This window comes from Mercenaria mercenaria, chromosome 19 (assembly GCF_021730395.1).
Source record: "Mercenaria mercenaria strain notata chromosome 19, MADL_Memer_1, whole genome shotgun sequence".
Classification (NCBI taxonomy): Eukaryota; Metazoa; Mollusca; class Bivalvia; order Venerida; family Veneridae; genus Mercenaria; species Mercenaria mercenaria.
In genome coordinates this window covers 24,346,170-24,361,580 of record NC_069379.1, presented here as the reverse complement: position 1 = coordinate 24,361,580, position 15,411 = coordinate 24,346,170, and the positions used below count along the sequence as shown (strand labels likewise).

The following is a 15,411-nucleotide window of genomic DNA, read 5'->3' as shown; positions in this document are numbered from 1 at the left end:
TGAACATTCTGACCAATTTTTATGGAGATCCACTCACAAGTATGGCCTCTAGAGAGGTAACAAAGTTTTTCTATTTTTAGACCTACTGACCTAGTTTTTGACCGCACATGACCCTGTTTCGAACCGGACCTAGATATCCTCAAGATAAACATTCAGACCAATTTTCATACAAATCCCATGAAAAATATGGCCTTTAGAGAGGTCACAAGGTTTTTCTATTATTTGACCTACTGACCTAGTTTTTGAAGGCACGTGACCCACTTTCAAACTTGACCTAGATATCATCAAGATGAACATTCAGACCAACTTTCATACAGATCCCATAAAAAATATGGCCTCTAGAGAGGTCACAAGGTTTTTCTATTATTTGACCTACTGACCTAGTTTTTGACGGCACGTGACCCACTTTCGAACTTGACCTAGATATCATCAAGGTGAACATTCTGACCAATTTTCATGAAGATCTCATGAAATATATGGCCTCTAGAGTGGTCACAAGGTTTTTCTATTTTTAAACCTACTGACCTAGTTTTTGACCGCACGTGACCCAGTTTTGAACTTGACCTAGATATCATCAAGACGAACATTCAGACCAACTTTCATACAGATCCCATGAAAAATATGGCCTTTAGAGAGGTCACAAGGTTTATCTATTATTTGACCTACTGACCTAGTTTTTGACGGCATGTGACCCAGTTTCAAACTTGACCTAGATATCATCAAGGTGAACGTTCTGACCAATTTTCATGAAGATATTGTGAAATATATGGCCTCTAGAGAGGTCACAAGGTTTTTCTATTTTTAGACCTACTGACCTAGTTTTTGAAGGCACGTGACCCAGTTTCGAACTTGACCTAGATATCATCAAGGTGAACAATCTGACCAATTTTCATGAAGATCTTTGTTATATATGGCCTCTAGAAAGGTCACAAGGTTTTTCTATTTTTAGACCTACTGACATAGTTTTTGATGGCACGTGATCCAGTTTCGAACTTGACCTAGATATCATCAAGATGAACATTCTGACCAACTTTCATAAAGATCCCATGAAAAATGTGACCTCTAGAGTGGTCACAAGCAAAATTTTACGGACGCGCGCACGGACGCACGGACGGACGACGGACACCGGGCGATCACAAAAGCTCACCTTGTCACTTTGTGACAGGTGAGCTGAAAACGTTTCAAAAGAAATTTTGTTTACATAAGAAAAGAACATATAACTTAATAAAATATGGTATATTGGTAATGCGGTGGGTGGGGTAGCGCGGATGTCAGGATTTTCGTTTCAGACCGATTGAGTTCTCAAAATTTCCAGAGCCCTCATAGGGACTACGAAGTAAATCTACAGCTTGAACATACAGAAAGGAGTAAACAATCCAGACAAGCTGCTCTGAGTATAGGGTATAGATACTATGAAGTAAATCTACAGCTTGAACATACTGAAAGGAGTAAACAATCTAGACAAGCTGCTCTGAGTATAGGGTATAAAGACTATGAAGTAAATCTACAGCTTGAACATACTGAAAGGAGTAAACAATCCAGACAAGCTGCTCTGAGTATAAGGTATAAAGACTATGAAGTTAATCTACAGCGTTAACATACTGAAAGGAGTAAACAATCTAGACAAGTGGCTCTGAGTATAGGGTATAAGGACTATGAAGTTAATCTACAGCTTGAACATACTGAAAGAAGAGAACAATCTAGACAAGCTGCTCTGATAGAGTATAGGGTATAGAGACTATGAAGTTAATCTACAGCTTGAACATACTGAAAGAAGAGAACAATCTAGACAAGCTGCTCTGAGTATAGGGTATAGAGACTATGAAGTAAATCTACAGCTTGAACATACTGAAAGAAGAGAACAATCTAGACAAGCTGCTCTGAGTATAGGGGAGTGAACAATCAAGACAAGCTGCTCTGAGTATAGGGTATAGAGACTATGAAGTAAATCTTCAGGTTGAATATATTGAAAGAAGGGAACAATCTAGACAAGCTGCTCTGAGTATAGAGAATATGAAGTAAATCTACAGCTTGAACATACTGAAAGGAGTGAACATAGCAATTTACCTACTTGTACTATACAGTTATAAGGCTCTTTGTGGTGACAAACACATAATATTTATTGGAAAATTTAAAATGTCCAGAATATGAATGGTTGAACATTTTATTATGATAACACTAAATGTACTGAAGATTGAAGTTAACGCCAAATCCATTTATACAGACTAGAATATAATATATGTGAACAAAAACATATAAATATACATGTGCATGTGTGCGTGTTTGGGTTTAATGTCTTTTTCAACAATTTTTCAGTCATATAAACGACAGTGTCTACTTGTAGCAGTAAGCACAATGCCCAACTTTATAGTGCTGCCGCACTGGAATATCATGCCATAAACACGTGGCATGATACCCCACCTAGTCACATTATACTAACACTGGGCTGACCAGTCCTAGCACTATCCTCTCAATGCTGAGCACCAAGCGAGGAAGCTACTAGTACCATTTTTTACGTCTTTGGTATGACGCAGCCGGGGATCGAACCCACGACCTCCTGCACTCGAAGCGGATGCTCTACCGCCAGGCTACCGAGGCGGTTATATACATGTGCAATATGTGTTTACAGTATGAAGTTAGAAGGTACATGTAACTTTAGTGTACATGTACTATATATTCAAGTGCTATACAACGTTAAGGTTTAATGTGACTAACAAAAACATACCAAAGTGTCAAATGATATATCTGGTATATCTAAAGCTGCTTGTGGGCCACCATCTCCTAGCTTACTCATTGGATCTTCAATCATTTTGAGCAGATCAGCTTTAGTTGCCATGTTACTTTCCATCTCTGCAATCTTCTTCTTCAGCTCTTCAAATGTCTTACGTTTCTCAAGGTATCTACATTGTAAACATTGTATACTGTCACAAAGAGTAAAAGTTGAATGAAAAGTGAAAGGACTGCATTCAGAGAAACAAGACCTATCACTAATGGTGATGAATACCCCAGACAGCAGCTTATTGTCAGAGGAACAGGGGTATTGAAAGTATGATACATTGCATTTGTATATTGTACAGGAAGAAAAAGCACAAGGATGCACAAAAAAATGTAAGTGTAAGATCTCCAAATTTCATTGCTGTACCTAAAAGAGAAGAAAGCAGGTCAAGGTCATGGTCAAGGGACCATGTAATCACTAAGGGTCATCAACTAGTTATACTAAACATCATATAAAATATGTTAGAAATATTTGAAAAATTTCAAAAAAAGGACCGTAACTTTGTGAAAAATCATTCAAATGGAACATGCTTCGCAAAGGCACAACCACACATAGTACCAATGATAACAATAGCAAGGTTTGATAAAAGTCTGGCATACATTGACTGAGAAATAAGGAAATCAGGCACATAATTGCTGAGAGATAGCACAGACAAATTTTTTCCATATATACATACAAAGAAAAAATTAATAAAGGGCCCTTTCTAAGTGAAAAGTCATCCAAATGGAACCTACTTCGCAAATGCACAACTACGCTTGGTACTGGTAATCACTCCAAGGTTTGATGGAAATCTGGCAAAAAATTGCTGAGAAATAGCCTGGACAAGTTTTTTCCATATATAGTAAAAACCTGTCTTAAGCAGATGAAAAAAGTGGCTGCTTAATGTCGGTAAATAGGTATACATAGCTAATGTTTTCCTGTTTACATATATGCACCGACTTTAAATAAAATTTGTATTGTATTGTATTGTATTGTATTGTTAATGCAGGTAATTTATAGAATGAATGACCATTTTGGGAAATGAAACACTGGCTGCTTAAGACAGGTTGACTGCTTAATAGCTCTGACGCTAAAGAGGTTTTTTCTATTCTTTGAATAGCCGAGCTAAAAATATAGGGTCGTGTTCTTGATTTTCTGTTAGACTGATTTGAACAAGAGGGCCATGAAGGCCCTGTATTGCTCACCTGACCTATTAACATAAAGATCATCAAGAAAGTTTCATTAAGATATGGTCATAAATGTGGCCTCTAAAGCGTTAACAAACTTTTTCTTTGATTTCACCCGGTGACCTAGTTTTTGACCCCACATGACCAAGATTCAAACTTGACCTAAAGATCATCAAGATTAACATTCTGACTAAGTTTCATGAAGATACAGTCATAAATGTGGCCTCTAGAGTGTTAACAAGCTTTTCCTTTGATACCTGGAGTCCTAGTCCTAGGTTTTGACTCCACCTGACCCAGATTTAAACTGGACCTATAGATCATCAAGATTAACATTCTGACCAAGTTTCATTAAGATATGGTAAAAAATGTGGCCTCTAGAGCGTTAACTAGCTTTTACTTAGAGTTGACCTGGTGACCTAGTTTTTGACCATACATGACCCAGATTCAAACTGGACTTTGAGATCATCATGATTAACATTCTGACCAAGTTTCATGAAGATAGAGTCATAAATGTGGCCTCTACAGTGTTAACAAGCTTTTCCTTTGATTTGACCTAGTGACTTAGTTTTTGATCCCAGATGACCCTATATCAAACTCATCCAAGATTTTATTCAGAGTAACATTCTGACCATGTTTCATTAAGACTGGGCCAAAACTGTGACCTCTAGAGTGTTAACAAGCTTTTCCTTTGATTTGACCTGGTGACCTAGTTTTTAACCCCAGATGACCCAATATCAAACTTGTCCAAGATTTTATTGAGGGTAACATTCTGACCAAGTTTCATTAAGATTGGGTCAAAACTGTGACCTCTAGAGTGTCAACAAGCTTTTTCCTTTGATTTGACCTGGTGACCTAGTTTTTAACCCTAGATGATAAAATATTGAACTCATCCAAGATTTTACTGAGGGCAACATTCTGGCCAAGTTTATTTAAGATTGGGCCAAAATTGTGACCTCTAGAGTGTTAACAAGCTTTTCCTTTGATTTAACCTGGTGACTTAGTTTTTGATCCCAGATGACCCAATATCAAACAAGCTGATAACAAGCTCATCTGATTTGACTTGATGACCTAGTTTTTGACTCCAGATGACCCAATATCGAACTCGTCCAAGATTTTATTGAGGTTAACATTCTGATCAAGTTTCATTAAGATTGGGTCAAAATTGTGACCTCAAGAGTGTTAACAGTCAAATTGTTGATGACGGACGACAGACGGACGGACGACTGAAGACGGACACAGGGCAATCACAAAAGCTCACCTTGAGCACTTTGTGCTACTAAAAATTTTGACCTCAAACAAGTTTTCACAATAGGAGTCTATAATGGGAATGTCCTAATTTTCAAAACATTTTCGTGAATAGAAATTTTTCTACAATGTAGATTTTAATGAAACTTCTCAGTCATAAAAAACATATTGCCTTTAATACGGTGAAATAAAACTTATAGGTTTGTTTGCTCGTTTTTGAGATATCTCCACATGATGAATGGGACCCTCACATTTCAAGCTAGTTTTAAGACATTATTTTGAATTACTTAACATGTCAGATGTTTCATTGTCATATTTTAACTTCAGAAAGATAGTTATGGTGCCATTATAATAAATTTACTCACTGGTTGTCATCACTTCATAAAATGATTTTCATTCCATACACCGAATCCAGGCTTTATTCTATGTTCACCGTATAAATGACGTTACGCCATCACTTCTGGTTTATCAAACATGCAGAACTACCTAGTGACATGTTTCATGACCCTAGATGACCCAGTTTCAAAGCTTACTTAGTTTTCATAATGACAAACATTCTGCCAATTACAGAAAATATGGCCTCTTCAGTGTTAACAATTTTTTTCTATGATCTGACCTTATGACTTAGTTTGTGGCCCCAGATGACCCATTTTCAAACTTGAACGATTTACAACACACATTATCTTTCAAGAAAAACAAGCAGATTCAGTGAATTTATATCTTTGCTGATTACATTAGGTTGTTTTGTGAATAAGGGGATTATATTTTGAAATATATTTAATCACCAGATATGTATAGACAAGTTATGTACAGAAGGCCCGTGCAATGGTCAGCTAGTTCCTATTTTTCACAAAATAAATGGGAAAAACTCTTCTCTTTAGTGATCTATTTTTGTATTTAGTTTTATAAAGATCCATTAATGGAATTCATTGTTTTGTGGGGTAATATGAATTTTAGAATAATTAAAGGGCAGTAATTCTGAAGTAACTGAAGAGATTCTGATGAAAGATGAGCATGCACCCCATAGTGATCTACATTTGTATACAGTGTAATGAAAATCCATCAACAGGTTACTTAGATACACTAAAAATCCCTATGTTTTACAAAATCAAGTGGAAGAACACCGCTTTTACTGGGTCAAGGGGGGATAATACTACACTATGTGTGAGCAAAGGTTATGTGCTAATTAATCATTAGGTGACGGTTGATGAATCTAGTTAAAACACTTTTTCAATTATAAGTTTTTTCATATATTTTTTTACCACATTAAGGGGAAAACTCAACTTAAGGAGGGAAATACAGTATGTGACAAAGGTCATGGTTATTGCATCTGGAATATCTTTTCATTATACACATTTTTAATGTTTTTTTGATACAAACAAATCAAGGGGGAAAACTTTGCTTTTACTTGGTCCAGGGAGATGATAGTTATTGCGAGCTTATTCTTAATTATGCAAAGTTTGGTGATCTATCTGAAATACTTTTTGAACTATAATCATTTTCAATTTTGGACAGCCGGACATACAACCAGACGTTCAGCACCAAAACAATCTCCCTCAGCCTCTGGCGGGAGATAATTAAGGAAACTCTTCTTACAGAAAAGGTGGATCAAACAATAATGTGTAGAATATTGGTATGTGGTCATCCAGGCAAACCAATTCTAATTTAAAATAGCTCAAAATTTTATCCTAGCAAAAATTTCTGATCTTAATGTATGGGAAAGACTGATAAAAGCAACAGATAGACACAGCTCAACTCAACAAGAATTTGTAACAGACTTATCAATGTCACTCACATGGGGACATTTTTCACAAAACATATTGCATGCCAATACAACATATTCTAAATAATAGGGCAACATACTTACAATGTACATAAGTCATAATTATGTATCATATAATTCATGAAAACATTATGAAGTTTGAAAATGTCTGGAAATCTATCATTGGTGAATGCTTTAAAATGCTAATATCTGTATTTTAAAGATTAAATGTGATTTTATTTTTAAACTGGTAAGGAAAAATAAACAAGAGTGCCAGAATGTCACAAAATATCCCCGTCATTGAAAATTTCTTTACACTTGCACCTGTATTTGCATATGGAATATTTTGGCCAATTAACCTAAAGATCATAAAGATTAACATTCTGACCAAGATTCATGAAGATACAAAAAAAAAATGTGGCCTCTAGATTGTTAACAGCTTTACCTTTGATTTGACCTGGTGACCTAGTTTTTGACCCCATTTGCCCCAGACTTGAACTTGACCTTTAAATCATTAAGATTAACATTCTGACCAAGTTTCATTAAGATAAGGTCATACATGTAAATGTGGCCTCTAGAGAGTTAACTAGCTTTTCCTTTGATTTGACCTAATGACATAGTTTTGTTCCCACATGACCCAGATTCAAACTTGACCTAAAGATCACCAAGGTTAACAATCTGACCAAGATTCATAAAGATAAAGTCATAAATGTGACTTCTAGAGTGTTAACAAGCTTTTCTTCTGATTTGACCTGGTGACCTAGTTTTTGACCCCACCTGACCCAGATTTTTATTTCACCTACAGATCATCAAGATTAACATTCTGACTAAGTTTCATTAAGATATGATCATAAATGTGGCCTCTTGAGTGTTAACTAGCTTTTCCTTTGGTTAGACCTGGTGACCTAGATTTTGACCCCACCTGACCTAGATTTGAGCTTGACCTAAAGATCATCAAGATTGATATTCTAAAAAAGTTTCATTAATATACGGTCATAAATGTGGCCTCTAGAGTATAAACTAACTCATACATGCCATAATTTCAGACGGTCAATAAGGGAGATTTGTCTCAACAAGGCTTTTTTAAAGGGAGATTTGGGTAAAAATAAGGGAGACTTTTATTTGCTCATTTTTAACACGCTAAATAGCCGTTTTCATTAAAAAAAATCATCAAGTTTTCTATACTGAATTGATGAGTGGAGCCAACAGTTGTGTACAGAATGCATAATTATTACTTTTAGCACTTTACTTAATCCAAGGAAATTCAGAATTCCATGAAAGATTGAACCAGGGACTTTGTTTTTGCTTTATATGTTGATGCTTCTGCATCTGGTGAGAGTGATTTTTTGGACATGTTTAAGCATACAATACTCAAAAGATTGCGGAGATATCATTTCAGTCAAAAGACAAAAAAGGGCAGTCATTTCTTTTCAGAAATGAAGTTGTTAAAAAAAAAATGAAAGTCCTTTTGCTGGATTGTCCATATTTAGATTAAAACTACATGTATTTAAACTGGGAATTCTTCTCCTGTTAGTTATTACAACATGACAATATCACAAAGGAATGGCAGTCAATTCTTCGGGCAGTATGAATTGCAATTTATTTCATAAAATTCACTTATCCGAATTCATGTCTGTCCGAAATTCTGTGTAGTCTGACATTAACTCGCCAATTTTTGTTAAATCATAGTTGATTTTTTGCATGTTGTGCAAGTATTTAAATTGAGAAGCATAAACTCAGTGTTAGCACTGCGAGGTCAGCAAAAACAAAAGTACACTTTGGCAGGTGGCGGTAAAATGTCGTAATTTTAAGACTGTTATGGTATTGAATCAGTCTAAAATCTCGCGTGCATATGTTTACAATTGCCTATGGGTAAGATTAAATGGTTAATTGTTTGCAGTGGTAAGATAATTAGTGCCTAAGGCGTGTATCTCTCGATAAACAAGCTAGGGATTATAAAGTATTTTCTAAAGGTTTACATTGGGTCTGAGATACGATTTTTCGACAGAGGACTTTTTAAAAAAAAAAATTTTTACGGGAGGTTTTCATGTCCCGGCGGGAGACTGGGAGATATACTGAAAATACGGGAGAAAAAGTCTCCCGGCGGGAGATATGGCATGTACGCTAACTTTGATTTGACCTGGTGACCTAGTTTTAGACCACAGATAACCCACATTTAATTTTACCCTACAGATCATCAAGATTAACATTCTGACTAAGTTTCATGAAGATACAGTCATAAATGGCCTCTACAGTGTTAACAGCTTTACCTTTGATTTGACCTGGTGACCTAGTTTTTGACCCCACATGACCCAATATCGAACTCGTCTAAGATTTTACTGAGGGTAACATTCTGACCAAGTTTCATTAAGATTGGGCTAAAATTGTGACCTCTAGAGTGTTAACAGTCAAACTGTTGACGACAGACACAGGGCGATCACAAAAGCTCACCTTGTGCACTTCGTGCTAAAAAGTTACAATATCAGTTATTTATAGTAACAACTAAGGGAATTAATCTTATAAAAAAAAAAAAAAAAAAATTCTAAGTCCACACAAAAATCCTTACCAGGTAGAGACAGGTCAAAATACACCTCAAAATTGGATGTAACATGCATGTTGTACTACAGAAAAGTGGTCTCGATTTTTCCCTACCACTAGTAATGAAAAAGTTACAATATAAGCTATTTATAGTAACAACAAAGGGAAGTAATTCTATAGAAGGAACCTGCACATGACACTCTGTCTCATGATGGTGTACAACTGTGCCAAGTTACATCAAATTCCCTCCATGCATGAAGGAGAAATGCTGGTTCTTGTGCATGACACTCTGTCTCATGATGGTGAACAATTGTGCCAAGTTTCATCAAAATCCCTCCATGCATGAAGAAGATATGCTCCGGACAAAGTCTGTGGACGCTGCCCGCTCGTACGCCCATCCGCCCTCCTGCCCGCCAGGGGCATTTCCATAATACGTCTCGTTTTTCAAACAGGCGTATAAAAATAAAATAATAATAATTCTATATACCGTAATATAAGTCCACACAAAACTCCTTACCAGGTAGAGATAGGTAAAGAAAACACCTAAAAGTTGGATGTAACATGCATGTTGTACCACAGAAAAGTAATCTTGATTTTTCCCCACGACCAGAAATAAAGAAGCTACAATATAAGCTATCTATAGTACAACAAAGGGAAGTAATTCTAAAAACATAGGTGCCTCATGGTGGTAAACATTTGCGCCAAGTTACATCAAAATCCCTGCATGCATGAAGAAGAAATGTTCTGGACAAAGTCATTCTTGAATTTGACCTCTGTGACCTTGACCTTAGACCTAGGGACCTGGTTCTTGTGCATGACAAATCAACTCATTATAGGGAACATTTGTGCCAAGTAATTTCTAAATCCCTTGATGAATGGTAGAGTTATAGACCGGACACGAAATATACCCTGTTAAAATTCGACCCTTAAGTGTGACCTTGACCTTGGAGCTAGGGGTCTGAGTCTTGCACGTGACATGTCGTCTCATTGTGAGGAATATTTATGCCAAGTTCTTTCAAAATCCATTTATGGATGGCAGATTATGGACCGGACATGAAGTGTGATGGATTGAAGGAAGTATGGATGGATGCAGCTTATTTCTATATCCCTCATTTTTTCTTCGAAAAAGGTGGGGGACAACAATCAGTACTGTCAGACTAAATATATCAAATATAAGAATTGGTAACTGACATAATAATACCCCATTGTGTGTTTGAATAATGCTGATTAAGACTTGCAGTTAAAAATTCTAATATAATTATGATAGTAACTTTTGACCAAGGTATGTAAGACTTACTCAGACATTTGTTCATGTGATAATGTTGAAAGGTCCTTCCGTAACTCCCGCACCCTGTCTGCACTTGTTTTCTTCTCTGATTCTAAATCCTGAAGCTGTTTTTTGAAATTTTCTATTTCTTCTGACAATGTAGTTTTTCTGAAAGGTTTAAAACACTCATGTATTTCTACACTGAAACTAGACAGCCTTGATGGTCATAGACCACACAGCACATATCAAATTGCAATAGTCATCCCAGAAGAATTCTGTCAGATCATTTTGAACACCAGCCTAAAGATCCACAAAGAAATATCTAAGCCAAGTTCCATGAAATTCCAACAAATGGTTTTAGAAGAGATGTCATTTGAAGACTAGATATATGTACATAATACACTGGTGCCCCCACTTCATGTCAATGTACATAGTTTCATGACCATAGATGAAATATTTTCTTAGATATATGTAACACAAACCTTTAAGTACTTTTATGTGTATTTATCAATAAGTCAAGGAGCATAACTCTGGTCTGGCTGAGTGAAATCCCTGGTGCAAAACTTCACATGCTATATAACAGTCCTGCAATGCTTTATGACTCCATGTCAAATACTTTTTGCGTTTAATCGAATACAAACTTTTATGCGCTTAATGTATATTTCTGAGTAAGTGAAAGGCTATAACACTGGTCTTGCAGAGTAGAACTGGTGAACAAATTCACATGCTGAATAATATCTATACAAGTCATATGATAACAGATGAAATACTTTTGAAGATCTATGCACCACACACTTTAAAGCATGTGATGTTTAATTATCAATAAGACAAAAAAATATAACTCTGGTGAGAAACAAACCAGGGCTCACACTGGCCTCCAAAGAATAATAGCCAACTTCTTTACCTATAAAAAAATAATAGCCAAAACTGATGTGGACATTTGCCTGCAATTTTTATAAACAAGAGCGCCGCCAAGCGGGGCAATATACGCCCAAAGGGTTACATCAGAGGATGGGAGCAAAATTTAAAGAACCTGACTGTTGAAGCCAAAAGGTCAAATAGAAGAAATAAAAAAAAACCCAATTCTTACCAGGAAAAGTTACATTTCAAAAAACATCTAAAAATTGAATGTAGCATCCATGTTGTACCACAGAAAAGTGGTCTCGGTTTTTCCCTACGGCCAATAATAAAAGTTTCAAAATAAGATATTTTTAGTGATAAAAAAGTTATTCCTAAAAAACTTATTGTAAGAGAACAAAAAAGGGTTCTGCCAAATAAAAACAAGAGCACTTCAATGCAGAGCAGTATACACAAAGCAAAGTCATATATGACTTTTGACCCCTAAGTGTGACCTTGACCTTGAAGCGAGTCATCCAGTACATGCTCTCTGCACTTTGCCTCAGTGTGGTGAACATTTGTGCCAAATTTCTTTGAAATCCTTCAAGCAGTTCAAGAGTTAGAGAGCGGACACAGCAAAGTCATATATGACCTTTTGACTCCTAAGCGTGACCTTGACCTTGGAGCTAGTCATCCGAAACAAGCCCTCTGCACGTTGTCTCAGTGTGGTGAACATTTGTGCCAAGTTTCTTCGAAATCCTTAAAGCAGTTCAAGAGTTACAGAGCGGAAACGAAACACACTCATATGACCTTTGAACCCTAAGTGTGACCTTGACCTTAAAGTGAGACATCCAAAACATGCGCTCTGCACATCGTCTCTGTGTGGTGAACATTTGTGCCAAGTTTCTTCGAAATCCTTCAAACAGTTCAAGAGTTACAGAGCGGACACGAAACACATTCATATGACCTTTGAACCCTAAGTGTGACCTTGACCTTGAAGTGAGACATCCAAAACATGCGCTCTGCACATCGTCTGAGTGTGGTGAACATTTGTGTCAAGTTTCTTTGAAATCCTTCAAGGGGTTAAAGAGTTACAGAGCGGACACGAAATTGCTAACAGACGGATGGAAAGACACACAGACAGACGGACACCGGGGGTATAACATAATACGTCCCTTCGGGCATATAAAAATAATAAATTTTAACAAATATATATTTTCTTAATTGCTTTAAAAAGTAGTAGGCCCCAACAGGGGGTGTGGGAATCGGTGATTCAGGGAAATTACCTCCTAATATTGGTGGTGGGGTCCTACCCCATGCAGAAATAAATCCTGGAGGCCAGGATATCCCAGGTAAATCCTGAGATATCCTGGGATATCCTACGTGATATTTTAAGAGCTCAGCTTAAGACAGGAAAAGCCAGGACCCGAATAAATGAAGACAGGATAAGGCAAGACAATCCAGGACTTATATAAATTGATTGAGGAACAGGCAGGACAAGCCAGGACCTCTTTAAATAAGATTCAATAAGCTGTAACAAATGTAAATCATATTTTTCTTTATGCAGGAAATCCCAGGATATCCTGAGAAATCCTGCATCAAGATAGAAACCAATGAAAACGAAGGCTTCTGAAGCTGTTATACATGTGCCAAAAAATTTGAATGTAAACAGGAAGTGCTTTGTTCATGTTGTTGCTGGCACATGGAATGGAGCAAAATATTTTAACTGGAATCTCTAAAAATGCTTAAGTTTAAGAAGGATATCAGGTAAGAACATTAAACTTTCTTATTTTAAATGTAATTCAAACCTGTAATGTCACAGGACCAGAAAAAAAATTATAGACTAAAATACCATCTTTATTCCCCTCAGTGTCTTAATTAAACTTTTACCTGGTCACAGGTATTTTTTGTTCAGGTATATTTGAAGGATAGATAATTATGCTTCTGTAACAAGAGTTTATCTAATACTTGTATATATTTTAAGTGATTGTTATATAAATAAATTTGAACCACTGACTTAATTACATGGGTGCCAAAATATAATGAGGGATAGGCTGAAGCTGGTCAGGCAAAGGTTAATTACATTCAGCAGTTGATGAAATGAACTGGAGTATGAAAAGAGATGTTGAATTATGCCAATTGGAAAAAAAAACAACAACAAAAACAATACAACCTGTCAAATATGATCATATTTAAGTATAACAAGAGCTCGTCGAACACGAAATGCCCCCCTTGATGCATTCAGTAATTGCACAAGGAACAGAAATTATATGCTCATTGTAAACAAAAGTTCTACCATTCTGGTTTAATCTGACCTTGACCTTTAACCTATTTACCTAACAAGAAATTACAGATTGATCTTGGCGCCATCCACTGAGCCATTTTTGAATGTTCCAAATTTCAAGACTAGCTCAAGGTCAAAATCAAGGTCAAATTTCATTTAGGTATAAAACAATGTGTATGTGGTCCAAAATTGAAAGCGGTGGCTTGAGAAATGTGAAAGCAGGTCACTAGATCAATTTCAAGGTAAAGTTCATTTCGGTAGACAGAACTATGCGTGTGCTTCAAATTTGGAGGCTCTAGCTTGGGAAATGTGAAAGTAGGTCACTAGGTCGAAATCAAGGTCAAATTCCATTTCGGAACACAAAACCTATGCAAGAGGTCCAAAATTTGAAGCCTGTACCTTCAGAAATGTGAAAGTAGGTCACTAGGTCAATCTCAAGATCAAAGTTCATTTCAGTACACAAAACTATGCTTGTGGTTCAAATTTGAAGGCTGTGGCTTGAGAAATGTGAAAGTATGTCACTAGGTCAAAATCAAGGTCAAATTTTATTTTGGAACAAAAAACTATGCTTGTGGTCCAAATTTGAAGCCTGTACCTTCAAAAATGTGAAAGTAGGTCACTAGGTCAATAACAAGGTCAAAGTTTTTTTCAGTACACAAACCTATACATCTGATCCAAATTTGAAGGCTGTAGGTACAGAAATGTGAAAGTAGGTCACTAGGTCAAGATCAAGGTCAACTCATGTCAAGGTTCATCTTGCCACTCAAAACAATACATGTGGTCCAAATTTGAATGATGTAAGTTATGGACATGAAGATTCTAAGTTTTTCCCTGTATAAGTCTATATGAACCATATGACCTCTGGGGCGGGGCCATATTTGACCCGAGAGGGATAACTTGAAAAAACTTGGTAGAGAACCACTAAATGATGCTACATTACAAATTACCAAAGCCATAGTCTTTGTGGTTTGGACAAGAAGATTTTCAAAGTTTTTCCCTATATAAGTATATGTAAACCATGTGACCCCCAGGGCGGCGCCATATTTGACCCTAGGGGAATAATTTGAATAATCTTAGTAGAGAACCACTAGATGATGTCATATACAAAATATCAAAGCCCTAGGCCCTGTGGTTTTGGACAAAAGGTTTTTCAAAGTTTTTTCCTATATAAGTCTATATAAACCATGTGACCCTAGGGGTGGGGCCATATTTGACCCCAGGGAAATTATCTGAACAATCTTGGTAGAGGACCACTAGATTTTGCTACATACCAAATATCAAAGCCCTAGGCCCTATGGTTTTGGACAAGAAGATCAGAAACCATTTAACTGTTCCTGGCCAATGTAACCTTGACCTTTGACCTAATGACCTCAAAATCAATAGGGGTCATCTGCTGGTCATGGCCAACATAACTATCAATTTTCCTGACACTAGGCCCAAGCGTTCTTGAGTTATTGCCTGGAAACCACTTTACTGTTCCTGGTCACTGTGACCTTGACCTTTGATATACTGACCTCAAAATCAATAGGGGTCATC

General features: G+C 36.5%; 1 protein-coding gene across 6 annotated transcripts in view; it reads right to left on the bottom strand.

Annotated features, from left to right (window-relative positions):
• Positions 1 to 15,411, bottom strand: part of LOC123543036 (tyrosine-protein kinase Fer-like) — a 261,407-nt gene that overhangs the window by 87,225 nt on the left and 158,771 nt on the right. For all 6 annotated transcript variants that reach the window (XR_008368679.1, XM_053531772.1, XM_053531773.1 and 3 more), the window contains 2 exons: positions 10,785 to 10,922; positions 2,726 to 2,900 (listed from right to left, as the gene is read on the bottom strand). Coding sequence is in view for 5 of the 6 variants with exons in the window: in XM_053531772.1 (XP_053387747.1) it covers positions 2,726 to 2,900; positions 10,785 to 10,922 (313 nt within the window). In the remaining variant the exon portion in view is untranslated. The remainder of the gene's footprint in view (positions 1 to 2,725; positions 2,901 to 10,784; positions 10,923 to 15,411) is intronic.